Raw genomic sequence first — 24,919 nt, 5'->3', positions numbered from 1 at the left:
TAAATAAATATTTTTTAAAAAAAGGGGGGTGTTGCAGGCAGACGGGAATCTTGTTTCGGGCCCAGACAACCTTCCAGCCACCATATCCCACACCTTCCGCTTGTCCGGAGGCTCCAGCATGGAACTTGTCGCCAGCTTCTCCCCAAAACAAAGCAACTCCGCAGACCCCTCTGGACACCCACCAGGGTTCCCCTATCTGCGAGGGGACCATCAGGACCTTCTCAGATGCTTTACCCACCCCCTGTCGTCCTCCCTGCCCTGGCTCCCTCTGCCAGCCCCATCCCCGCCGATTCCCAAGCAGCATTTTCTCTTTGAGTTTGCAAGCTCCTCTTTTTCGGTTCTTCTCGCTGCCTTCTGTGGCCACAGGGAAATCTCTGAAACAAACAGAAAACACACTAGAGCTCAGATCAGCCAGGCCACTTCCCCTGTGTCTGCCCCGTGACTTCCTGGAACTGCCTCTCCCAAAGAACTTGGTGGAAGGCTTTCGAAAGGCCGGCCCTTCTCTGCCCGCGTTTCCTCCGCCCCCTTGAATCTCAGCTCTTGTCTGTGGCTGTCACCAACGCTCATTTCAACTAGACCGCAAGCTCCAGTCTCCTCCCTCCTCCCCAGTTTCCACTGCAAACTTCAGTTGCTCAGTTGTGTCCGACTCTTTGCGACCCCATGGACTGCAGAATACCAGGCCTCCCTGTCCATCATCAGCTCCCGGAGTTTACTCATGTCCATCTAGTCGGTGATGCCATCCAGCCATCTCGTCCCCTTCTCCTCCCGCCTTCAATCTTTCCCGGCATCAGGGTCTTTTCTAATGAGTCCGTTCTTTGCATCAGGCAGCCAAAGGATTGGAGTTTCAGCGTCAGCCCTTCCAATGAATATTCAGGACTCATTTCCTTTAGGATTGGCTTCCTCCAAAGACAGTGTCTTGGGAGTTCCCGGGTGGTTCAGTGTTAAAGACTCCACGCTCCCAGTGCAGGGGGACACAGGTTCCATCCCTGGTCAGCTAACTACATCCCACACGCCATGACTAAATATACTGTGTGTTCAAACTGAGGCACAGTACAGCCAAATGTAAGTCTAGCCTCCGAGAGGGCTTCCCTGGTGACTCAGTCGATAAAGAATCCGCCTGCAATGCGAGAGACCTGGGTTTGATCCCTGGGTCGGGGAGCTCCTCTGGAGGAGGAAATGGCAACTGACTCCAGTCTTCTTGGCTGGAGAATCCCATGGACAGAGGAGCCTGGTGGGCTGCAGTCCATGGGGTTGTAAAGAGTCGGACACGACAAAGCACGGACCACGTGACATTGTCACGTCCCACCCTGGATGCAGCTTCGACTTTTAAAGTGGCCAGCTCGTGTTATCAAATTACAGAGACCAACCTTTGCCTCTGGGTCAAGAGTTACCAGGCGAGGTTCAGAGCAGCTCATATCTTCTCTCAGGGAGCCCAGTGCAAGAGCAGGAATTCAAGGCATCTCCTTGTGTAACATTTGTTAGCAGTGGGAGTTGGGCTGGCAACTTCCCTTGTTCCTGGTTTTCTTTTGTGATTGCACACTTTGTATCTTTGATAGGAGACAGCGTAACTTAAATAGCCCGTGACTAGAAGAATTGGGAGGGTGCTGTGAAGTATCTGTTCTATTTTTATCTTTTAAAAATAAGTATCTTACAGAATGAAGGAGGTGACTGTGCAATGGAATGCGGCTTGACTCCGCAGCATTTTGAGGGAATGACTGGTTTTTGTTTTTGAAAGCCTGTCTAGACGAGTGGACTCACAAGGGCGGTCTGCCCCACCCAGCGCCCAGCTGAACTGTGTCCAGCTTATTCAGCTGATCTTTGAAGCTGAAGATTCCAAGCTTAAAAAAAAAACACAAAAAACCTTCATGACTTTATCCAAAGCACACATTTTTTTGAGGGTAGATTTTGCTTATTAAGAGAGAATTCCCAAATCAATAAAATTCACCTGTTGGAAGGGTCCAGTTCCATGGTTTTAAGTTTAATCAAAGTTAGCACACATTCTTTACAGAACTCCTGAAGGTTCCCCCGCCCCCAGTGAAACAGGAGTTGGTACTGGTTTGCAGCCATAATTTCCAAAAGCCAACTTTTATTCTGTGTTTCTTAATCTTTTTTATTTTATGCTGGAGTATAGCCGATTAACAATGTTGTGATGGCTTCAGGTGGACAGCAAAGGGACTCAGCCATCCACACACATGTACCCGTTCTCCCCCAACTCCCCTCCATCCAGGCCGCCACGTGACACTGAGCACAGTTCCCTGTGCTGTCCAGCAGGTCCTTGCTGGTTCTCCATGTTAAACACAGCAGTGTGTCCATGTCCATCCCACACTCCCTAACTTATCTCTTCCCCCTGGCAATCATGAGTTTGTTTTCTAAGTCTCGTGCGTCTCTGTTTTGTTATGTTCATTTTTCTCCTGTTGACATGCAGTGGTGTGCTAGCTTCAGGTATATAGCAAAGTGAGTCAGTTATACATATATCTCCTCTATTTTTAAAGATTCTTTCACATATAGGTCAGTACAGAGTATTGAATAGAGTTCCCTGCGCTATATAGTACAGCCTTGTTCATTATCTGTTTTCTGCATCGTGTGTGTGTGTGTGTGTGGGTGTGTGTGTGGGTGTGTGGGCGTGCTCCGTCATTCAGTCCTGTCTGACTCTTTGCGACCCCATGGACTGTAGCCCACCAGGCTCCTCTGTCCATGGGATTCTCCAGCCAAGAAGACTGGAGTGGGGTGCCATTTCCTTCTCCAGGGGGATCTTCCCAACTTGGGGATCAAACCTGGGTCTCCAGCATTGAAGACACATTCTTGACTCTCTGAACCACCAGAGAAGCCCGTTTAAAGCACAAACTAGGGCATTTTCAAGGAACCAGGGCTATCGGGGTTGGCCAAAAAAAGTTCGTTTGCCTAGCAAACCGATTGTTCTATAAAATTCTTGGTGAAAATGAAAAATGTTTTTCACTTTTACTCAAAACAGGATGAACTTTCTGGTCCACCCAGTGCTTATGAATGTCTGAAACAGGAAGAAAAGGTAATTTCTCATCAGGCGAAAGACATAGTCCAGTTCCCTGTTTTTCAGCAGAACACAGGAGATTAAATTCATCCATGTAGGATCTTCTTGTACGTTTAGCCAGGCTTTGGTAAACCTCTGCCTTGGTGGGATTTCCATGTGGACTCTCAATTCACCGGTTGTTACCATCATCCTGTTGTTTGACCACGTCTTTTCCTTTATGTGTGAAATAATGTTTCTTTTTAAATGTGTCTTCAGATGGTTTGTTTCTAATCTTTTCATCATCAAGGTCATGACAGCCCACTCCACAATTCTTGCCTGGAGAATCCCATGGACAGAGGAGCCTGGTGAGCTACGGTCCGTGGGGGTGGTAAAGACCTGGACACGACTGATCGAGTAACACTTCCATTAGTCTCATTATACTTTGATCATGAAAGAGTGAATATGTCCTTCAGGACGGGGTCTTTTCGTTCATAAACACAAGAGAGAAATATGTAAGAAAATGCTACTGGTGGTCTCCATGATGTGAACCATTAAAACCAATGCGATTTCTTCCAAATTGTGTCAGAGGTATCTAAAAATAAAAGAAAGATACAGTGTCATCACATATTTGATTCCTGCAGTCTCAAGGATAAAAAATACAGTTATTGGGAAGCAAGACTTTATGTCTTAAGAGAAGTGTTACTGTGTCCATTTTCTGCATGAGATACCATGCATAGGTACAGTTAGAAACATTTTCTTATAACATGAGGAATCCTTTCCCTTCCACTAATTAAAATGTACAGTGCAAGTGAAGTTCATAAAAAGGAACGTGGACTGTAGCAGTCTTTTGGGAGAAACTTCTTTTAGGAAGTCTGAGAGTAATTCCCCTTTCTAGCCAGGGTGTGTTCCCAGTAAGGACTGCCCAGGGGCTTACCCCACGGGTAGCAGAAACTCAGCAGCGTTTCCTTTGCCAAGAAAATGTTATTATTAGCCAGAAGCAGACACACTGTTTGTGCATACTTCTTTTGATAAGCTTTTGCAAACTTCATCACTTTTCCAGAACAGGCTGGCTTCTCTTTTTATGATTTCTCATTGTCTTTCTTGCAAATTTGTCCTCATCAGCGTTAATCTGGACAAAGACAATTGAGTGTGGTGTCCTCACCACTGGCCTTTAATTTCCCCAGATTTTCCCAGACCACGTCAGCGTATCCAGAGACCTGAGCGGAGCTCCGTTGGGGCACTTGAAACATGTACATTTCCATGTCCAGACCTGTTCTCAAACAGGAGGAAGATTAAAGTTGTGTTAGGTTCTATCCGCAAAGACATGAACGTGTGGTATTAAGTGATTAAACAACAAGGATGCTCGGACAATTCCTGAGCATTGTTTGGTTGAATTCATACCGCCTGGTGCGGCCATAACAAATTTCCACCAAACTGGGAAGCTTGAAACTGTAGACATTCATCTTCTCTGAACCCTGGGGACCAGACGTCTGAGGTCAGGGTGTCCCAGGGCTGAGCTCCCTGCAGAGGCTCCAGGGGAGGGTCCTTCCCACCTCTTCCAGCTTCTGGGGTCTCCAGGCGTCCGTCCCTGGGCTGGTGGCCGCCTCCCTCCCGTCTATGCCTCCGTCTCCATGTGGCTTCTCCTCTGGGTCTGTCTCTCCTGTCCTGTGTCTTATGAGGACCCTGTCCTTGGGTTTACGACCACCCCTGGTGACTCAGACAGTAAAGAGTCTGCCTGCAATGCAGGAGACCGGGGTTCAGTCCCTGAGTCGGGAAAGTTCCCTGGAGGAGGGCATGGCAACCCACTCCAGTGTTCTTGCCTGGAGTATCCCCATGAACAGAGGAGCCTGGCGGGTCACAGTCCACGTGGTTGCAAAGAGTCAGTTCGGCAGCGAGAGTTAATTACAGTGTTGGGTTCGTTTCAGGTGTACAGCACAGTGAGTCAGTTACGTATCTGTGCTTTTTTTACATTCTCTTTCCATACACGGTCATACGAGATGTGGAGGAGAATTCCCTGTGCTGTCCAGTAGGAGCTTCTTGCTTGTCCGTTTTCCACGTAGTCGTGTGTGTCTGTTCATCCCAAACTCCGCATTTAACGCTCCCCCAACCCTTTCCCCTTCAGTTGCCGTAAGTTTGTTTTCTGTGTCTCGTCCTGATTTAGAAAAGTGTCAAGAAAAAGACACGTCAAAGGAATGTATTTGGTGTGCTTTCCCATTCTGCCTTTACCTACGTGTGTGTTTTCTCTGGGATGACTCATTTCCAGAAACGATAGTCAGTCACTCTCATCAAAGGACAATTCAGGGGCAAGTTACGCTTCTTGTCCTTCAGCTGCTGATTCGTGTCCATCTCTCTGCGACCCCATGGACTGCAGCTCGCCAGGCCTCCCTGTTCATCAGCGACTGCCAGACTTTATCCAAACTCATGTCCATCGAGTCAGTGATGCCATCCAACCGTCTAATCCTCTGTTGTCCTCTTCTCCTCCTGCCTTCGATCTTTCCCAGCAGCAGGGTCTTTTCCAATGAGTCAGCTCTTCCCATTAGATGGCCAAAGGATTGGAGTTTCAGCTTCAGCATCAGTCCTTCCAATGAACACCCAGGGCTGATCCTTTAGGATGGAGTGGTTGGATCTCCTTGCAAGGGACTCTCAAGTGTTTTCCAGCCCCACAGTTCAAAAGCATCAATGCTTAAGTGCACTCAGCCTTCCTTATGGTGCAGCTCGCACGTCTGTGCGTCGCTCCTGGGAGAACCACAGCTGTGACTCTTGGTAGCTTCGTCGTAGTCAAGTGATGCTGTGTGTGCACGAATTTAACTTGACTGTTGCAGAGGAGTGTCTGTCGCCTGGTGTCTCGTAGGGAATGGAGTCGTCTGACCTGCCAGGTTGTCTGACATTGCTGGTGGGGGGAGCCATGGTCACTGAGCACGCCTCTCCCCCACTCTGCCCTCCGCATGCAGGTACAGGGACGTTCGGCCGCGTGCAGCTCGTCCAGGAGAAGACAAGCAAGCATTTCTTCGCCCTGAAGGTGATGACCATCCCCGACATCATCCGCCTGAAGCAGGAGCAGCACGTCCACAATGAGAAGTCGGTGCTGAAGGAAGTCAACCACCCTTTCCTGGTCAAACTGTAAGTCCTTGGCTCTGGGTCCCTGCCTGCCTGCTCGCCCGCACCCCCCAACGTGGGAGTCTCCTATGTGTGCTGGGGACGGAGCGTGTTCCCGCTGGGTCCTGACACATCTCAGGCTCCCCATCTTAACACAAGAGAGGATGCTGTTCCCACCGAGTGCCTGCCCAGGGTCGGTGGGGAGAAGGGGTGCCTGTCCGCCCCAGCAAGACATCCACGTGGGCTCCCCGCCTCCCATCGCCAGAGCTCTCATCTCCTGGGTTTTCCTGGGACCTCAGTCACCCGCTCCCCTCTGCCCACTCCCATCCTCTCTGGGGTGTCTCGTGGAGTCTCGAGTATCGTCACATGGATGTATCCTGGCGTTGTCCAGTTGATGGTGCCCGGCATGCAGCGCATACATGCCTCTGTCTTCCACACTCTTTGAAGTTTGCTTTATTGGTTGATTTATGATTTGGGGGCTGAGGTGCATGATTATTGGGCTACCCAGGTGTTGCTGGTGGTGAAGAACCCACCTGCCAATGCAGGAGATCCGAGAGACATGGGTTCGATCTCTGGGTGGGGAAGATCCCCTTGAGGAGGGCATGGCAACCCACTCCAGTGTTCTTGGGTTTCCCTGTTGGCTCATAGGGTACAGAATCTGCCTGCAGTGCAGGAGTCCCGGGTCCAATTCCTGGGTTGGGAAGGTCCCCTGGAGAAGTGCATGGCAACCCACTCCAGTATTCTTGCCTGGAGAATCCCATGGACAGAGGAGCCTGGTGGGCTACAGTCCAGGGAGAAGGAAATGGCAATCCACTCCGGTATTCTGGGGTTTCCCTGGTGGCTCATTGGGTACCGAATCTGCCTGCAATGCGGGAGACCCGGATTCAGTCCCTGGGTTGGGACGGTCCCCTGGAGAAGGGCATGGTGACCCACTCCAGTATTCTTGCCTGGAGAATCCCACGGACAGAGGAGCCTGGATGGTTTACAGTCCACGGGGTCGCAAAGAGTCGGACACGATGGAGTGACTTTCACTCACTGCCCTGCACGGGCTGGTGGAGTCTTTCCCACTGAGCCACCAGGAAAGTGGCTCTCCTACGCCCTTTGCTACTGAAAGGTACGACCCTGGCCCATGGCCCAGACGTGTAGGCGTCCACAGCAGGCTGTCTGTCCCCATCCCTGGGGGGAGGTGGGGGGGAAGCTTCTTTCCTGGCTCCCAGCTCCTGCCTCCACTGTATTCCTCTCAATCCCCCTTGTCCCCCAGCCCAGCCTGTGCTCGGAGTTAACAGCTGTTCTGGCTTCCCTGACCTGACTGCTTACAAGGCACCCTTCGCTTCCCTGCAGTCATCGGGGTCCACCCACCCCACGCCGCGCCTCGCCAGCCATCTGCGTCTGTGTTTGCAGGTCCGGAGAGAATGATCCCAGGGGCTTTATTTAGTGGTGTCCTCGAGACGGCTGGTCACGGGCTCTGGCTTTGTCCCTGGCTTTGACTGTTTTTCGGGCTTAACACCTGGCTCAGTGGGTAAACAACCCAGCCGCCAGTGTAGGAGACGTGGGTTCCATCCCCGGCTCTGCAGAGATCCCCTGGAGGAGGGCATGGCAACCCGCTCCGGTGTTGTTGCCTGGAGAATCCCCACGGACAGAGGAGCCTGCGGGCGGCTACAGTCCACGGGGTTGCAGAGAGTCGGACACGACAGAAGCGACTGAGCACGCGGGCACGGTGACCCTTTTGAGATGCCCTTCCCTCCATCATCCCAGCACAGTGACCGCAGTGGAAGGTGGGGGTGCCAGCCACGTGGTCAGCCCAGGATCACGCCTCCACTGCGATGCTCGCCTCCTCTGCCTTGCCCTGCCCCTCACCACCTCCCAACTCAGCCATCCACACCTGCCTTCTGCGATCCACTCGCCCAGGCAAGCAGACACAGGACCGTTTACTATGGTCTCGGAGCATCTTGCGTGTCCCCCCCTCCGCCCCCACGCACAGACGAAAACACCCGTAAACTCAAAACCACCGGAGCAATGTCTCCAGACGAGTAGAGGCATGTTTGATGGGGGACAGAAGGGAGCAGCTGGCTTTTTTGTGCGTGTGTCTGACTTTCTTTTTACGGAGCCGAAGGGCAGTGTGGGGCCCGTGTGGACAGGTCACTAGAGCCTCGTGCTTTTGAGTCATCAGAACAGAAGTCATTGGTGCATCGGAGTCAACCCCCTGACCCCAGTCAAGTCTGAGCCTCCAGGTGGCTGACGGGAAGACTTGTAGACAATGGAATGCGTGTGTGTCTTCCTCTGCAACAAAACAAAGCTGCTTCTTAACGGTGTCTCTCCTGTGAACTCAGAGATTCTGGGAAGGCACTCCTGTTGCCCAGCGGTTTTCGATGAATCTTTTATAAAGGAGATGTGGACTGCTCTGTCTGTGGCCAAGGCATTCTCACGTGATTTAGGAGAACTGGCTTGAGCCTTTTTTTTTTTCTTTTAAACCAAATACAGGAAGTCCTCAAACCAGAACCCCAGGGTGTGTCCCCGAGGGTGCTTCGTGGCCCAGTTTTCCCAGGAAGACAGGCCTCCTGGTGGCCGGATTCCTGTTTGTTCTGGAGACCTCGTGGTCTGTTGAGCTGCTGTGCTAGCTTATGTGATGGTTAGAGAATCTGCCTGCAATGCAGGAGACTCGGGTTCAGTCCCTGGGCTGGGAGCAAGAGAAGGAAAGGCAGCCCACTCCAGTGTTCTTGCCTGGACAATCCCATGGACAGAGGAGCCCGGTGGGCTATGGTCTGTGTGGTCGCAAAGAGTTGGATACGACTGAGTGACTAACACATGGAAGAGAAGCAGATAGACTTGATGGTGAATAGGAAAAGTCCGAGATGTTGTTGCTGAGAAGACAAGAGTTTGGAAAAGAGGCAAGAAGCCGGTGGGAGAAGCTCTTTTCAGGGCTGGGAGTGGCAGAGTGGAGATGCTGAGTTGACCTCGTTGCTTGTGCTCTGGACTCAGGAAACATTGGGGTGATGCTCTTGTGAGTCTTGCGCTGCGGGGGCTTCCAGCTCTGGATATCCCACCTCGTTCTGGGTTTAATTGTGTTTGCCTCCCCAAAAGATGGGTCTTCCCTGGTGGCTCAGACGGTAAAGAATCTGTCTGCAATGCAGAAGACCTGGGTTCGATCCCTGGGACGGGAAGATCCCCTGGAGAAGGAAATAGCAACCCACTCCAATGTTCTTGCCTGGAGAACCTCATGGACACAGGAGCCTGGTAGGCTACAGTCCATGGGGTCGCAAAGAGTCAGTCACACATGACTGAGCAACTAGCATCCAAGCCCAGAAATATACCATAAGTACCTGTGAAAGTGACCTTGTTTGGAAATTGGGGCATTGCAGGTAGAATTAAGTTGTTGAGGTAGAAATGTGTTGGTCATCCGATTTGGTGGGTGGCCTTATACCAAGAGGCCTAGGTTGGGAAGAATCCCAGGAGAAGGAGATGGGGGTTTTCCCTTGTAATTTAGTCTACACAGCTGTGCCTCTCTGTGTGCTGTCTCCTGACCTCCTCTTTCTGTATGGACCCCAGTCCTTTGGGATCAGGACCTGCCCTAGTGACGTCATTTCACCTTTATCCTCTCTTTGAAGATCCATCTCCTAATACAGTCATATTCCTAGGTCCTGGGGGGTTAGCAGTTCAATTTATGGATTTGGGGTGATGCAGATGGTATATATATATATAAATCTGCCTGAAATGGCAGGAGACACGGGTTTAGTCCCTGGGTCGGAAAGATCCCCTGGAGGAGGAAATGGCAACCCAGCCCAGTATTCTTGCCTGGAGAATCCCATGGACAGAGGAGCCCAGCGGGCTATGGTCCGTGGGCTCACAAAGCTCAGGACATGACCGAGTCACTGACACTTTGACCATCCAGCCCAGAATACCTACTTACTAATTTGCTCAGTGCAGGTCTTTGAGCCCATGAGGGTGTTATTATAAGGTCCTTGAGGTTTGGGATGTTTTTCCGTGCATTATCACTTCAGAGACCAGGTTGTGTTTGAAAACTGGGATTGCGTTGATCCAGGGCCAGCAGGCTTTGGATGTGTCCCCATACAAAGAGCAGTGGGGAGAGGGATCTGTGTGACCAGCCCTGGGAACAGACGGCAGGGGACGCCCGCGGCCACGGGGTGAAGCATGCAGTTGAGTGGGAAGAAAACCAGGAGGTGAGCAGCTGTTGAATCCTCCCAGCTGTGCAGTTTTCTCTTGGAAGTGAGTCACTTCTCCTAATATCTGCCTTTTGAAACACTGTCCAGAAACCCCGAGTGGGTTTTCCTTGTATTTACATGAAGCTGTGTGGAGCACGGAAGATCATGCCGAAGGAAGACTCCAGTCTGAACTTCTGCTTGAACGGGTTTGGCACGTTCGCCCAGGGTGTTATCAGCAAGTTCGGGATTTGAAGTGCTACTGGTTGCATTTTTCTGAAAGCCAGCCAGGAGGTTCACTACATAGATAGAGGACAGAACTTTTCTGTTCTGCAATAAAGCCATTCCGAAGGTCAGTGCAGCCAGCGGAGAGATAATTTTAGAAGAGCTGAGTAACTCAGCGTCCAGGGTGTTGAAGGATTGTGACACAGTCAAGATTTCCCAGGGGAGGATGGCTTCGGTCCTGTCTGAAGAAGGCTACCCAGTGTCTGCTCCCTGTCCTTTCTGCTGTATAGAAATTGCTGGCATCTAAGAGTGGGACCCAGAGAAGGCGGTGGCACCCCACTCCAGTACTCTTGCCTGGAAAATCCCATGGACGGAGGAGCCTGGAAGGCTGCAGTCCATGGGGTTGCGAAGAGTTGGACATGACTGAGCGACTTCACTTTCACTTCCATGCATTGGAGAAGGGAATGGCAACCCATTCCAGAATCCTTGCCTGGAGAATCCCATGGTCAGAGGAGCCTGGTGGGCTACAGTCCATGGGGTCGCAAAGAGTCAGACACGGCTGAGGGGCTTCACTTTCACTTTTCACTTTCCTGCATTGGAGAAGGAAATGGCAACCCACTCCAGTGTTTTTGCCTGGAGAATCCCAAGGGTGGGGAAGCGTGGTGGGCTGCCGTCTATGGGGTCACACAGAGTCGGACACGACTGAAGTGACTTAGCAGCAGCAGCAGCAAGAGTGGGACCTGGAGAAGGGAATGGCAACCCACTGCAGTATCCTTGCCTGGAGAATCCCAATAGTCAGAGGAGCCTGGTGGGCTACAGTCCATGGGGTCACAAAGAGTCAGACACGGCTGAGTGGCTAACACTTATCTGTTCTTTTGAGAGTGGCACCATGACAGGTGTTCTCAGCACCGCTGACATTTTTAGGACTTAAGCCCAGGAGGCAGCATCTCTATTAACCCTGAGAATTGCTCTGAGGAAGCAGGATGGGGTGCAGGGAGCCAAGTTATACAGACGTTTTGCAACAGAGAGCAGGTAGTGTGAACATCAGAAGATGATTGTTAATGAAGGAAATCAGATATCCGAATATAAGGAATTTAGTGCTTTTCTATGTATGGATGTGAGTGTTGAACCATAAAGAAAGCTGAGTGCTGAAGAGTTGATGCTTTTGAACTGTGGTGTTGGAGAAGACCCTTGAGAGTCCCTTGGACTGCAAGGAGATCCAACCAGTCCATTCTAAAGGAAATCGGTCCTGGGTGTTCATTGGAGGGACTGATGTTGAAGCTGAAACTCCCAATACTTTGGGCACCTCATGCGAAGAGCTGACACATTGGAAAAGAGCCTGATGCTGGGAAAGATTGAGGGTGGGAGGAGAAGGGGACAACAGAGGATGAGATGGTTGGATGGCATCACTGACTCTATGGACATGAGTCTGAACAAGCTCCAAGAGTTGGTGATGGAAAGGGAGGCCTGGCATGCTGCAGTCCATGGGGTTGCAGAGTTGGACACGACTGAGCAACTGAACTGAACTGATGTATAGGAAGATGCAAGAATCTGGACTCACTGAAGTCATTCCTTTATTCTGCATCTCAGCTACCTGGGGCCAGCGTCCCGTGTGTTCACCTTGTGAGTTTCCTCAGGGCTCACCATGGGGAGTGGCTGCTAGAAGGCAAGTGTTGTTTCCTGAGTTCCTTCAGGGCTAATGGACTCACTCCATCGTGGTTGCAATCACTCATGACTGTGACATCCTTGGTTTACTGATATGGCTGGAAATGATTCCATTTCTCATGAGTTTCTGTAGAGGTTCATTGTGAAGGGTCATCAGTCAGGTGTCATTGGGACCCTAGAAGAAATTTCCCCATCAGAAAAGCGGTCACTGGGTGCTAAGCTCTCCCAAGAAAGAACAGTGAGGCTGTCATACCTTTGGGATTCTGTGTGCTTCTCTTTGAGCATCACGGCAAGAAACAGGCTAGCTAGACCCAGACATGTCATGATGTGACCCAGAGAAGGAGTGCGTGCAGCCCAGAGAAAGAGACTTGTCTCGATTATAAATGATGGAAAAAAGACGGGCGTCTGGTCACCTGGTTTCTCTAGACAGTGATGCCGGGGAGGAAGACATGTTCCTGATCCTTCCAGGCTCTTCTGGCTGGTCTAAGAATGAAATGGACCTGAGACAGATGAACCAGAAGAAAAAGCACACAAAAATTTAATCTCACGTATACATGGGAGAGAGCTACAAAAATGGAGTCACTCCTGAAAATGGCCCAATGTGTAGCCTGCATGCTCACTTGTGTCCCAGCTCTTCATGACCCCCATGGACTGTAGCCCTGCCAGGCTCCTCTATCCATGGGATTCTCCAGGCCAGAATACTGGAATGGATTGCCATGTCCTCCTCCAGGGGATCTCCCCAACCCAGGGATAGAACTCCTGCGTCTCCTGCTTCGGCAGGCGAACTCTTTACCCCTGAGCCAACTGGGACTCCCCAAATGGCCCTAACACTCCCCTTAAATACCGTCTCCAGCTGAAGACAAAAACAGGATGTTGGGGGTAGTGGTTTGAGATAACAAAGAGGAGGAAGGGCAGTTGACATAGAGACGGAGAAAAAACAAAAGTTTTATAAATAAATGTTTGCTGGTCCAGGAGACAGATAGACTCTGTGAACTCTGGTCTCCAGGCTTTGTTTGCCCCACCACAGAGGGGCCCATATCCTATGCAGACATCTCTGCTGAAACTAGGGAGTCCAGGAGCAGCTCCTCTATGTTCTTTTAGGCAGTTCAGGGAGACGGTCCAAGTTTTCCCTTGCGTCTGCTGGACCTTGTTTGATTTCAGCTGGAGATAATCTGCATGCCAGAGAGATACTGGGGGAGGGCAGGTTTTGTTCCTTTTCCAGTAACAACAGCCACAAACCACCCCCACCTCACCCCAAGCCCTCTTCCTGCCTCCTATCTTCTGTCACATCTCAACACTGCAGATCTCGAGCCTTGAGACTGGGAATGGGAACTGGGGAAAGAGAAACCCCTAGAAGAGGCTGCCACTGTGCCTCCTAAAGATGGGGTCCCTGGGCAGCTCTGGCCGCAAGAGGCAGAAATCTAGCAATGCAGAAAGAAAGGCATTTATAGGAGTGTAACAAAGTGAGGAGAATACATCACTTAGCATGCAGCCCTCAATGTACATCATTACCCTGCACCGTTACTAGGCAACAGGTCCTGCTCAGCCATTGGTCAGCTCTGCAGCGGGTCCCGCCTACAAGCAACCAACTGTCGTAAGAGACCCTGAGTGGTCCTGCTCAGGCATGGGTTGAGGCCTCAGTGGGCTCAGCCCACCCGCAACCAACTATGAATGAGCGCCCATGAGTGGTCCCACTCAGCCATTGGTCAGTGCTGCAGAAGGACCAGCCCAGAAACAGTCGTCAATAAGTGACCCTTAGTGGTCGTGCCTAGCCATTGGTTGATGCCTCAGTGAGCTCCGCCCACTGGCAAACAACTATGAATGAGAGACCCTAAGTGGTACCGCACCTCCATTGGTTGGCACCTCAGAAGGCCCCGCCCACAAGCAACCAACTGCCAGTGAGCGACGCTTAGTGGTCCTGCTCACCCAGTGGCCAGCACCTCAGTGGGCCCCGCCCACAAGCAACCAACTCCCAGTGAAGTCCTGGTGATGGTCCTGCTCAGCCGTTGGGCAGTGCCACAGTGGGACCAACTGTCAATGAGTAACATTCTTGGTGCCACTCAACCATTGGTCATCTCTGCAATGGGACCCGCCCAGAAGCAAACTTCCAATGAGCGACCCTTAGTGGTCCTGCTCAGCCATTGGATAGCACCTCAGTGGGCCCCACCCACAAGCTACTGTCAGTGAACAACCTTTCGTGTCTCCACTCAGCCATTGGTCGGCTCTGCAGTGGACACCGCCCACAAGCAGCCAACTGCCAATGAGCGACCCTTAGTGGTTCTGCTCAGCCATTGGACGGCACCGAGTGGGCCCCACCCACTGGCAAGGAAGCGTCAATGAACAGCGCTTAGTGATGCTGCTCAGCCATTGGACGGCACTGCAGCGGGCCCCGCCCACAGGCCAGCAGCTGTCATTCAATGCCCCTTAGGGCTTTCATCCAAAGGTGTGTGAACTGATGGTCATCAGGTGGACGCAGAGTCCAGATACGTGCCCTGGCCTTACCCCCAGGGGCCCTCCAGCTCACCCAGCCTTGGTCCAGTGGGAGAGCCCGGAGGGCCCCGGGAACAAGCTCGGGATTATGGCTTGGGGGGCTCCAGGGTGCTTGCCAGGGCCACCCACTGTCTGGACCCGGGGCTTCAGGCCACGGTGACCGTCTCCCCCCGTCCTGGGTTCTGTGATCTAACTAGAGCGGGCGTCTGTCCTGGCTACCCTGCCGTCAGGGACCCCCATGGGACCTCGTCTCCCCCGTCTGGACACACTGAGAAGCCTGGGGGTCTCCCCCATCCTTGGGTCTGCGATCTAACTACAGTGGGCGTCTGTCTTAGCTACCATGCAGTCAGGGATCCCTAAGGGACCCCGTCTCCCCTGACCTGGGCACCCTAAGAAGCCCGAGGGTCAGTTCAGTGATGACAGCTGGGCGGGGTCTGGGGACCTGGCCCTCAGGGAGCTGCCCGCTGAGCTCTGTCCCTTCTGAGCCAGGCCTGGGACCCTGAAGGGTGAAACCTGTGCCTGGTGACCTGGCCCTTTGTTTTCAGAACAGAAAATATAACACGTGTCTGGTAGAGATTTAGCGCAACCTTGTCCACTGACCGTGACGGGACCTCAAGAGCAAAGGATGTGTGTGCGTGTGAATGTGCTCAGTCGTGTCTGACTCTTGGCGGCCCCGTGGACTGTAACCCTGCCAGGCTCCTCTGTCCGTGGGATTCTTCAGGTGAGAACACTGGAGTCGGTTGCCGTTTCCTTCTCCAGGGTATCTTCCCAACCTGGGGATCGAACCCAGGTCTCCTGCATTGTAGGGGGATTCTTCACCCCTGAGCCACCTGGAAAGCCAAGAAGTTGTCAGCAGCTAACCACGCCCATCCCTCACCTTCAGTACAAAAGGGTTTTGCTGAAAGCTTCCAGTAACTTTGGGTTTCTTAAGGCTTGATGCACCCATCTCCTTGTGTGTCCCTGTAACAAACTTTTCTGTGTTCCAAATTCCAGTATTCTAGTATTGTTGGTCTCACTGGATGTCAGGCAGATGGGCTTGCGTTTATGGTAACAGCAGCTCTGTCTGAGCGTAGCGGGCTCCCCAGGTGGCCCAGACGGTAAGGAATGCTGCTTGCTGATGCAGGATACACAGGTTCAATCCCTGGATTGGGAAGATCCACTTGCAGAAGGGAATTGCAATGCAGTCCAGTCTCCTTGCCTGGGAAGTCCCATGGAGAGAGAGGAGCTAGAGGGCTACAGTCATAGGGTTGCCAAGAGTAAGACAGGAGTGAGTGACTAAGTATGCGTCTGAGGCTAGCCTCGGAGAGTCTTCACATTTAAATGCACACTTAGAGAAAGCCTCTTGTATGCAGGACCCATACTTTTCTCTAACTGATAACCGCAGTGATGAGTGAAACAGACATTCATTTGAACATCAGAACAGTATGTTGTTTTTTCTTTTTGAAAGGCTTTCCTTGGACATAGAAAAGTTTTTCGTCTCTGCAGCCCGTCTTTTTTCTTTTTTTAATTTGGCCACCTTGTGCAGCTTGTGGGATCTTAGTTCTCACAGCAGGCATCAAACCCACGCCCTCAGCAACTGAAAGCGCAGTGCCCTCACCGCTGGACTACCAGGGAATTCCCTCATCTTTTTTTATTGCATAAAGTTATACTTCCCTGGGAACTTCCCTGTTGCTCACATGATAAAGAATCTGCTTGCAGTGCGAGACCTGTGTTTGATCCCTGGGCTGGGAAGATCTCCTGGAGGAGGGCATGGCAACCCACTCCAGTATTCTTGCCTGGAGAATCCCATGGACAGAGGAGCCTGGCGGGCTGCAGTCCACGGGGTCACAAAGAGTCAGACACGATTGAGCGACTAAGCACATGTACTTTCCAGACCACTGCACTTGAATTCTTCTTTCTGATTTCCCTTCCAGTTACGTTTTGGGTCATTGCACGCGATCTCCTCCAGTGCTTCGTGTATATATTGGTAACAGTTTGCTATATAGGCAGACCTCAGAGAGAGCGGATTCAGCGGCGGAGCACCTCAGTAAAGCATAGAGTGTCATAAAGCAAGTCACAAGAGGCTTTTGGTTTCCCAGTGCGTATGAAAGTTTTGTTTAGGGGACTTTGTCATTCTTTTTTAGATTCTGCGTATAAGTAACATCATACAGTATTTCTGTGATTCTGTCTGGCTTCACTTAGTATGACCATCTCTTTCTTATGGGTATCTTTTCCAGGGCCGTATTTTATACAATTGTGTTTATTCCAATAGATGGAGAAGGGAATGGCAAACCACTCCAGTACTATTGCCTGGAAAATCCCATGGACGGAGGAGCCTGGCAGGCTACAGTCCATGGGGTTGCAAAGAGTCAGACACATCTGAGCGGCTTCACTTTTCATGACGTGTGTATGTAGACACACATACCTGTCTCTGACCGTGTGTGTCGTTCAGCTGGTCAGTTGTGTCCAGTGCTTTGTGCACCCAGGGACTGCAGTCCCTGGTTTTCTCATGACTGAGGGCCTTGTGCTGGCTGTTGAATCTACCAGTGTGTTCTTTTCTTCTCTCTCTTTCTCCAACGCCTTTCTCACCTCTGCTTAGAGTCTGTCACCCTCCTATGTAATGAAGACAGCACTTGCAGAACCAAGGAAGTTGTTCAGTTGCTCAGTCGTGTCCGACTCTTTGCGACCCCATGGACTGCAGCACGCCAGGCTTCCCTGTCCTTCAGCAACTCCCGGAGCTTACTCAAACTCAATGTCCATTGAGTCCGTGATGCCATCTGACCATCTCATCCTCTGTCACCCCTTCTCCTCCCGCCCTCAATCTTTCACAGCATCAGGGTCTTTTTCCATTGAGTCAGCTCTTCGCATCAGGTGGCCAGAGTATTGGAGCTTCAGCTTCAGCATCAGTCCTTCCAAAGAATATTCAGGACTGATCTCCTTTAGGATGGACTGGTTGGGTTTCCTTGCAGTCCAAGGTACTCTCAAGAGTCTTCTCCAACACCACAGTTGGAAAGCATCAATTCTCAGACTCTTAGCCTTCTGTCTGGTCCAGCTCTCACATCCACACGTGACTGCTAGCCCGCCCCTATAGATGTTTCTTCACATGACCTGTTCGTGTACCATGAACTCAGTCCTCTCCCCACCTCAGCCTCTGTCTGTCCGGCCGAGGCACAGCGCTCAGTCTCTCTGTGATCCACCCCCCTTCCCTGGTGCAGGTTCTGGACGGGCCATGACGACCGCTTCCTGTACATGCTGATGGAGTTCGTGCCGGGCGGTGAGCTCTTCAGCTACCTGCGGAACCGTGGCCGCTTCTCTAGCAACACCGGGCTGTTCTACGCGGCCGAGATCGTCTGTGCCATCGAGTACCTGCACTCCCGGGACATCGTCTATAGGGACCTGAAGCCAGAGAACATCCTGCTGGACAGAGACGGCCATGTCAAGCTCACCGACTTCGGGTTCGCCAAGAAGCTGGTGGACAAGTGAGTGACCATTGCTCTCCCCGTGTTTCTCCTTTTCCTCTCCCTCTGCCTCTGGCAGCCTCCACTCCATCTTCTGTGCTGGGAGTTCCTTTCTGTTGCGATTCCACATCTCAGAAGAAGTGATGGGTGGCTTCCCTGGTGGCTGAGACAGTAAAGAATCTGCCTATAATGTGGGAGACCTCGGTTCGATCCCTGGGTCAGGAAGATCCGCTGGAGAAGGGAAAGGCTACCCACTCTAGTATTCTTGTGCTTTCCTAGTGGCTCAGATAGTAAAGAATCCACCTGCAATGTGGGAGACCTGGGTTCGATCCCTGTATCAGGAAGACCCCATGGAGAAAGGAAAGGCTGCCCACTCCAGTATTCTTGGGCTTCCCTGGTGGCTCAGACAATAAAAATCTGTCTCCAATGCGGGAGACCTGGGTCCGCAAGATCCCCTGGAGAAGGGAAATGCTACCTACTCCAGTGTTCTTGCCTGGTGAATTCCATGGACAGGGGAGCCTGGAGGGCTATAGTCCACGGGGTCACAAAGAGTTGCACACGACTGAGCACGCACACACAGCAATATACATGTAGATATACACGGGGTTTCCATGGTGGCTCCGTGGTAGAGATTCTGCCTGCCAAGCAGGAGACACAGGGTCGATCCATGAGTCGGGAAGATCCCCTGGAGAATGGAATGGCAACCTACTCCACTATGCTTGCCTGGAGAATCCCATGGACAGAGTAGCCTGGCAGACTACAATTCATGGCAGAGAGTTAGCCGTGACTGAGCAACTAACACTCTCCCTTATAACTGACATTGTGTAGCTTTTGTCTCTGTCTGACGGACTTCACGTCATGTGCCCGTCTGTAGGGGCATCCATGTTGCTGCAAATGGCATGCCTTCATTCTTTTTCATGGCTGAGTAATATTCCATCTCATCTGTACTCCATCTCCTTTATCCTTTCCTCTGCTGGTGGACAGTGAGGTTGTCTCCATGCCTTGGCTATTGTCTGTAATAAGGATGATGAACTTTTAAGAGGTACAGGTGTGTGATTTTGCCCCCACAAGCCCAGTACAATCTTACAGACAGCCCCAGGGCCCAGTCCTTCTGACACCGCCTGGGGTCACGAAGAGTCGGTCCCACCTTAGCACACAGAGGAGCATACAGTACCATATTTCCCAGGACAAAGATGTGTGTTCCCTTCCTCTGCACGATTTTACTAATTTAACTTCCTAACGTTGCTCTCGAGAGCATTGCTGTCCAAAACAAATTCAGCACAGATCTGTATTATTTCACGTTTTTAACAAGCCTCGTTTCAAAAAGTCAAACCAGGCATAAATGATTGCATTCAGAACTTGATTTAATTTAGGATGTCCCAGATGGGACCATTTCAACATAGTGTCCATATCGGCGTTGACAGACTCTCCGTGAATACTTTTTGTCCACACCACACGGCGTGTGGGATGTTAGTTCTCCAGTCAAGGATGGAACCTGCATGCTCCCTTGCTTTGGAAGTGTGGAGTCTGAACCACTGGACCTCCAGGGAAGTCCTCCGTGAATCTTTGGTACTCAGGTTTTAAAATTCCAAACACCATTTCTCTTTTGTTGAGTCTTTAAGGAGGGAACTGATTTCCCATATGAAACACTAAATGTGTGTATATTGGCCGTGACGCTTGAAACAGTTGGAGAGAAAGCAGATTCACGTGCATTTTTCAGTCCGTGCATTGAGTGTGGGTTGTTACATTTAAATTCAAATTAAAACGGGTTAGAATTTCACTCTGTGCAGTGAAAGGGCAACTGATGACTCCCGTATCAGAAGCTAGATCTGGAACACATGCCCATGGTGTCCATTCCTGTGGCGAGCTGGGGTTTGTTCACGTGGGTCCTGTTCCTCACGCTGCAGAAACATCTGTTTGTGGCAAACAATTGGGGAGCAGCTTTACATTCAAGGAAGTCAGTCCTCGAGGAAATCAATCCTGAATAGTCATTGGAAATCAGTCCCGGGTATTCATTGGAAGGACTGATGCTAAAGCTGAAACTCCAATCCTTTGGCCACCTAATGCAAAGAGCTGACTCATTGGAAAAGACTCTGATGCTGGGAAGGATTGGGGGCAGGAGGAGAAGGGGACGACAGAGGATGAGATGGTTGGATGGCATCACCGACTCAATGGACATGAGTCTGAGTGAACTCCGGGAGTTATCGATGGACAAGGGAGGCCTGGCGTGCTGCGATTCATGGGGTCGCAAAGAGTCGGACACGACTGAGCAGCTGAACTGAACTGACTTAACATTAAATAGTTCATGTCTGATGGCTTTTAGACAGGGGCCATCCTGGGATTACGTTCTCTGATGCGGTTAAAGTCAGTATCCTTTTCCCCTGTAGAATTTCATCACTTACATGGCTAAGAATAAAATGGGGTACTTTGTATCTTAGCTGGAAAAGAATCTGCCTGAGTGCAGGAGACCTGGGTTCTATCCCTGGGTTGGGAAGATTCCCTGGAGAAGGGAAAGGCTCCCCACTCCAGTATTCTGGCCTGGAGCATTGCATGGACCGTATAGTCTGTGGGGTCACAAAGTGTTGGACACAACTGAGTGACTTTCAGTTTATGTAGAAAGACTGCTGCTGCTGCTGCTGCTGCTAAGTCGCTTCAGTCGTGTCTGACTCTGTGCGACCCCATAGCCGGCAGCCCACCAGGCTCCGCTGTCCCAAAGAGTACAGGTAGCTTTAAACCTCGGTTTTAGTCGATGATAGCGGTGCTGCCACCTATTGGCAGTGTTGGGTATAAAGTCCACCCTTTTTAAAAAAAAAAAAAAAAATTGTTCTAAGCTGTACTGGGTCTTCATTGCTGTACTTAGGTGGCTCAGCTGGTAAAGAATCTGCCTGCAATGGAGGAGACCCCGGTTCAATTCCTGGGTCAGGAACTTCCCCTGGAGAAGGGAGAGGCTACCCAGTCCAGTGTTGTTGGGCTTCCCTGGTGGCTCAGATGGTAAAGAATCTGCCTGCGATTTGGGAGACCTGGGTTCCATGTCTGGATCAGGTGGGTCCCCTGGAGGAGGGCATGGAAACCCACTCCAGTGTTCTTTCCTGGAGAATCGCCATGGACAGAGGAGCCTGGCAGGCTATCGTCCATGGGGTCACAAAGAGTCAGAGACGACTGAGCGACTGAGCAGAGCACACAGGCTTTTCTCTAGTTGTGGCGAGCAGGGGGCCCCTCTCCGGCTGTGATCCGCGGGCTTCTCACTGCAGTAGCTTCTCCTGTTGCGGAGGACGGGCTCTAGAGCAGGCTCACTCACGGGGGCACGGGGGCTTTTCACTGCCCTGTGTAATGTGCAGTCTTCCTGGACCAGGGATGGGACCCAGGGGACAAAGCAAGGAAGCAGGGGTGATGAGAACCTGTGACCACCCCAGCGGTGGAGTCCCAATCTCTGAACTTCCAGGGGAGGCCAGCTTTTTGTTTTTTAATTAGTTAATTAATTTTGTAACAATGTATTTATTTATTTATTTTTGCTTATACCAGTCTATTTTTCCCCACCCATCTCCCTGAACCCTCATGCATGCGTGCTCAGTCATGTAACCCCATGGGCTGCAGCCCGCCAGGCTCCTCTGTCCATGGACTTGTCCAGCTAAGAATACTGGAGTGGGTGGCCATTTCCTTCTCCATGATTTATTTTTTAACTGAAGGATAATTGCTTTACAGAATTTCATTGTTTTAAATTTATTTATTTTTAGTTGAAGGATAATGGCTCTCCAGTATTGTGTTGACATGAAAGTCCTCTTTTTTTTTTTCCCAAAGTCATTTTGTTTGGAAGCCTGATTGCAACAAACGGTCAGTAAAATGCTTCACAGATTCGCTGGGTGATTAGTTTGCCCGACCAGCACCAGTTCTCAGCTGAGAAATCTGTGGTTCTAAGAGGTGAGACGGTCTGCCCGTGTTCCCACGGTTGCCAAGTGAGAGTGCTTTATGAGTTTCAGGTTAAGTTTATTTCCCTTACCAAGAGGCTCTGTTGGTGGAAGCGCCTCGGAGGGGCCTGAGGAGTGAAGGCTTGCTGTGGGGACTGCTTGTCTGCGTAGGACTCGTGTGTTTGCCCGTTTCTAGAGGGTCGGGTTGAGTGTGTCGTAGGCTGTGGTCACTCCTGTGTTCCTTGCGTTGCTCATCTCATCTGTGAAATGAGAGCTGTTCCTACCCTGTGGGGTGACAGGTAAGGATGGCTGGATCTGCTCATTGGAAAATGTTTCCTAAAAACAGTCTGATCAGGTAGTGAATTTCGAGTAGAGAGTCAGTGCTTCTGAGTTTATCCCGTCCACTCTCACGGCACCAACGTCGTCTCCACAATGGTCACCTTCGCTTTCATCACCACTTCAGCGTCATCGGCATCAGCACCATCATCACCATCAACATCACGGCCGTCATTATCGTCACCACCATCATTAACGTCACCCCCATCCCTATATCGTTATCACCATGAACACCACCACCATCATCAACATCACAATCATTTCAGTATCACCACCATCATATCATTATTACCATCAACATCACCACCATTGTTAACATCACCATCACCATAACATCGCCACCAACATTAACATCACCACCATCACCATATCATTATCACCACCACCATTAACATCACCACCACCATCATCACCAGCATCGTGATCACCCTCCTTTGCTGTGGACTGCATTTATGTTCCTCCAGAATCCATGTCTTAAAGCTCTACCCCCAGTTGTGACTTTGTTTGGAGATAGTCTTGTTGCAAGGGAAATTAAGGTCAGGTGACGTCATGGCAGTGCGGTCTTAGAACTACAGGACGTGTGACCCTGTGAGCCGTTTATTACCCTCCCCGGTTCTGTAAGTCCACAATCAGCCTCCTGGCTGACCTGAGTTCCTGATGACCGTGTCTTCCCGGCTCATTTTCACCATGTCCTCCTATGGTAAAGAGAAATCTCTGCCCGCCTCCCTCTTCTTACAGGGACACGAGTCACTGGGTTAGTCCCAGTCTTCTCTTGATTACATCTTGCAAGACCCTGTTCCAAGAAAGATCACATTCAGCCTTTTGTTAGGACTTTTGGGTGGAACCCAGCTGAACCCAATATGGATGCCATGGTGGGCACTTGGGAACATGAATGTACCACCAGCTGGACGTCTGTTTTACAGACCAACTTCTCTCTCCTACCCGCTGAAAGTCTTAGTCGCTCAGTCGTGTCCGACTCTTTGCAACCCAAAGGACTGTAGCCCCGCCAGGCTCCTCTGTTCATGGGGATTCTCCAGGCAGGAATACTGGAGTGGGTTGCCATGCCCTCCTCCAGGGGATCTTCCTGACCCAGGGATTGAACCCGGGTCTTCCGCACTGCAGGCGGATTCTTTACTGTCTGAGCCACCCAGGAAGCCCCATGTCTTAGTGGAAATAATAACACTGAGAAAAGTAACACCGGTGGATATCCCCTTGCCTTCTCTCCATGAGCTGAGTGAGTGAAAAAGAGAACACCAGAGCACTGATAATTCACAGCCAGGACCAGCACTTTCCCACCAGCATCGATAGCTGTCTGTCTGTGTCTTTCCATAGTTCCTGCAATCAGAAGCTTGTTTCTAACAATGTATGCCTCTGTGCCCAAGAGGATTAGGAAAATTTTTTAAGTATAAAGAGAATTCTCTTAAAAGAAGAAGACAACTGTTCCCGCTTTTCAGTAACTGTCTGCTATGAACGGGGGTGTACACAAGTCTGTTCAGCTCCCAGCTTTCAGTTTTCTTTGGGGATATTAAGTGAGGACTGACATTTCCGGGGCTTATGGAAATTCTGTTGCAACATTTCACGGAACTGCAATTCCGCTTTGAGAAGTAAAGTTTTAAGAAGGTTTGCTCTATTCTGAAGCTCTTTCTAGCAATTCATGCCTCTCTAGCTCCCAAGAAGCGTGGAGTCTTTTTGGAAAAAGCTTTTGCTTCAAAAGATATGGAGAAGGACATGGCAACCCACTCCATTGTTCTTGCCTGGAAAGACCCATGGACAGAGGAGCCTGGTGGCCTGCAGTCCGTGGGGTTACATGACTGAGCACGTGTGCCTGAGGTTGGAGGGAGATGGGTTGGTAGCAATAAACTGGTAGAGCTAAAAAAAGAAAAAGGTGTCAGGCTACCTGAGTCTTCTTGGAAAACTGCTAAGTCATACAGCCTTTGATGTGTGGGCCCCTCACCTGAGGTTGCAGCCAGACAGACTCAACTTTCCACGCGTAAGCGGAGAAACCACCCCTGGCAAAGGGTATAGTTACCTGCTACCGCCTCCAGCTGGTCTGGACCTCACAGCTGAGGCCCAGGCTTCCAGCCGTATTCAGGCAACCTTGGATGTGCCCCCAGGCTGGAAACCCACCTCTGACGGGATCGGCCAGCAGAACTAAAGAATTTCGTGAGCCAAAGCAATGAGGTGGTGATAGTGGTTTTTTTTTTTAATTGCCTGCTGCTGCAGCAGACTTAAGGGGAGACAGTTTCTCTGCTGGGTCCGTCTTTGCTGGTTGGATCTCCGGCTTTCAGCCTGATGTGCTGTTGTCGTTCACTCGCTCAGTCACGTTCGACTCTTTGCGACCCCATGGACTGCAGCACGCCAGGCCTCCCTGTCCATCACCAACCCCCAGAGCTTGCTCAAAGTCATGTCCATCGAGTCGGTGATGCCGTCCAAGCATCTCATCCTCTGTCGCCCCCTTCTCCTGCCTTCAGTCTTTGCCAGCATCAGGGTCTTTTCCTGGCTGTCCTCTAGGTGGGGCCAAAAGCTAACTTTTTGCAGGTCTCAGCTCATCTGGGGGAGAAAATCCGTTCCAAAGTTCTCAGCCCTGTTTCTACCCCAGACATCCCAGAGCCCCTCAACCTC

General features: G+C 51.0%; 1 protein-coding gene across 2 annotated transcripts in view; it reads left to right on the top strand.

Annotated features, from left to right (window-relative positions):
- Nucleotides 1–24,919, top strand: part of PRKX (protein kinase X-linked) — a 59,508-nt gene that overhangs the window by 16,096 nt on the left and 18,493 nt on the right. For both annotated transcript variants that reach the window (XM_027533630.1, XM_027533629.1), the window contains exons 2-3: nt 5,938–6,106; nt 17,814–18,077. In XM_027533630.1, coding sequence (XP_027389431.1) covers nt 5,938–6,106; nt 17,814–18,077 — 433 coding nt within the window. The remainder of the gene's footprint in view (nt 1–5,937; nt 6,107–17,813; nt 18,078–24,919) is intronic.

This window comes from Bos indicus x Bos taurus, chromosome X (assembly GCF_003369695.1).
Source record: "Bos indicus x Bos taurus breed Angus x Brahman F1 hybrid chromosome X, Bos_hybrid_MaternalHap_v2.0, whole genome shotgun sequence".
Classification (NCBI taxonomy): Eukaryota; Metazoa; Chordata; class Mammalia; order Artiodactyla; family Bovidae; genus Bos; species Bos indicus x Bos taurus.
The sequence above is the reverse complement of the archived record's forward strand: the minus strand, read 5'-3'. Positions and strand labels throughout refer to the sequence as shown.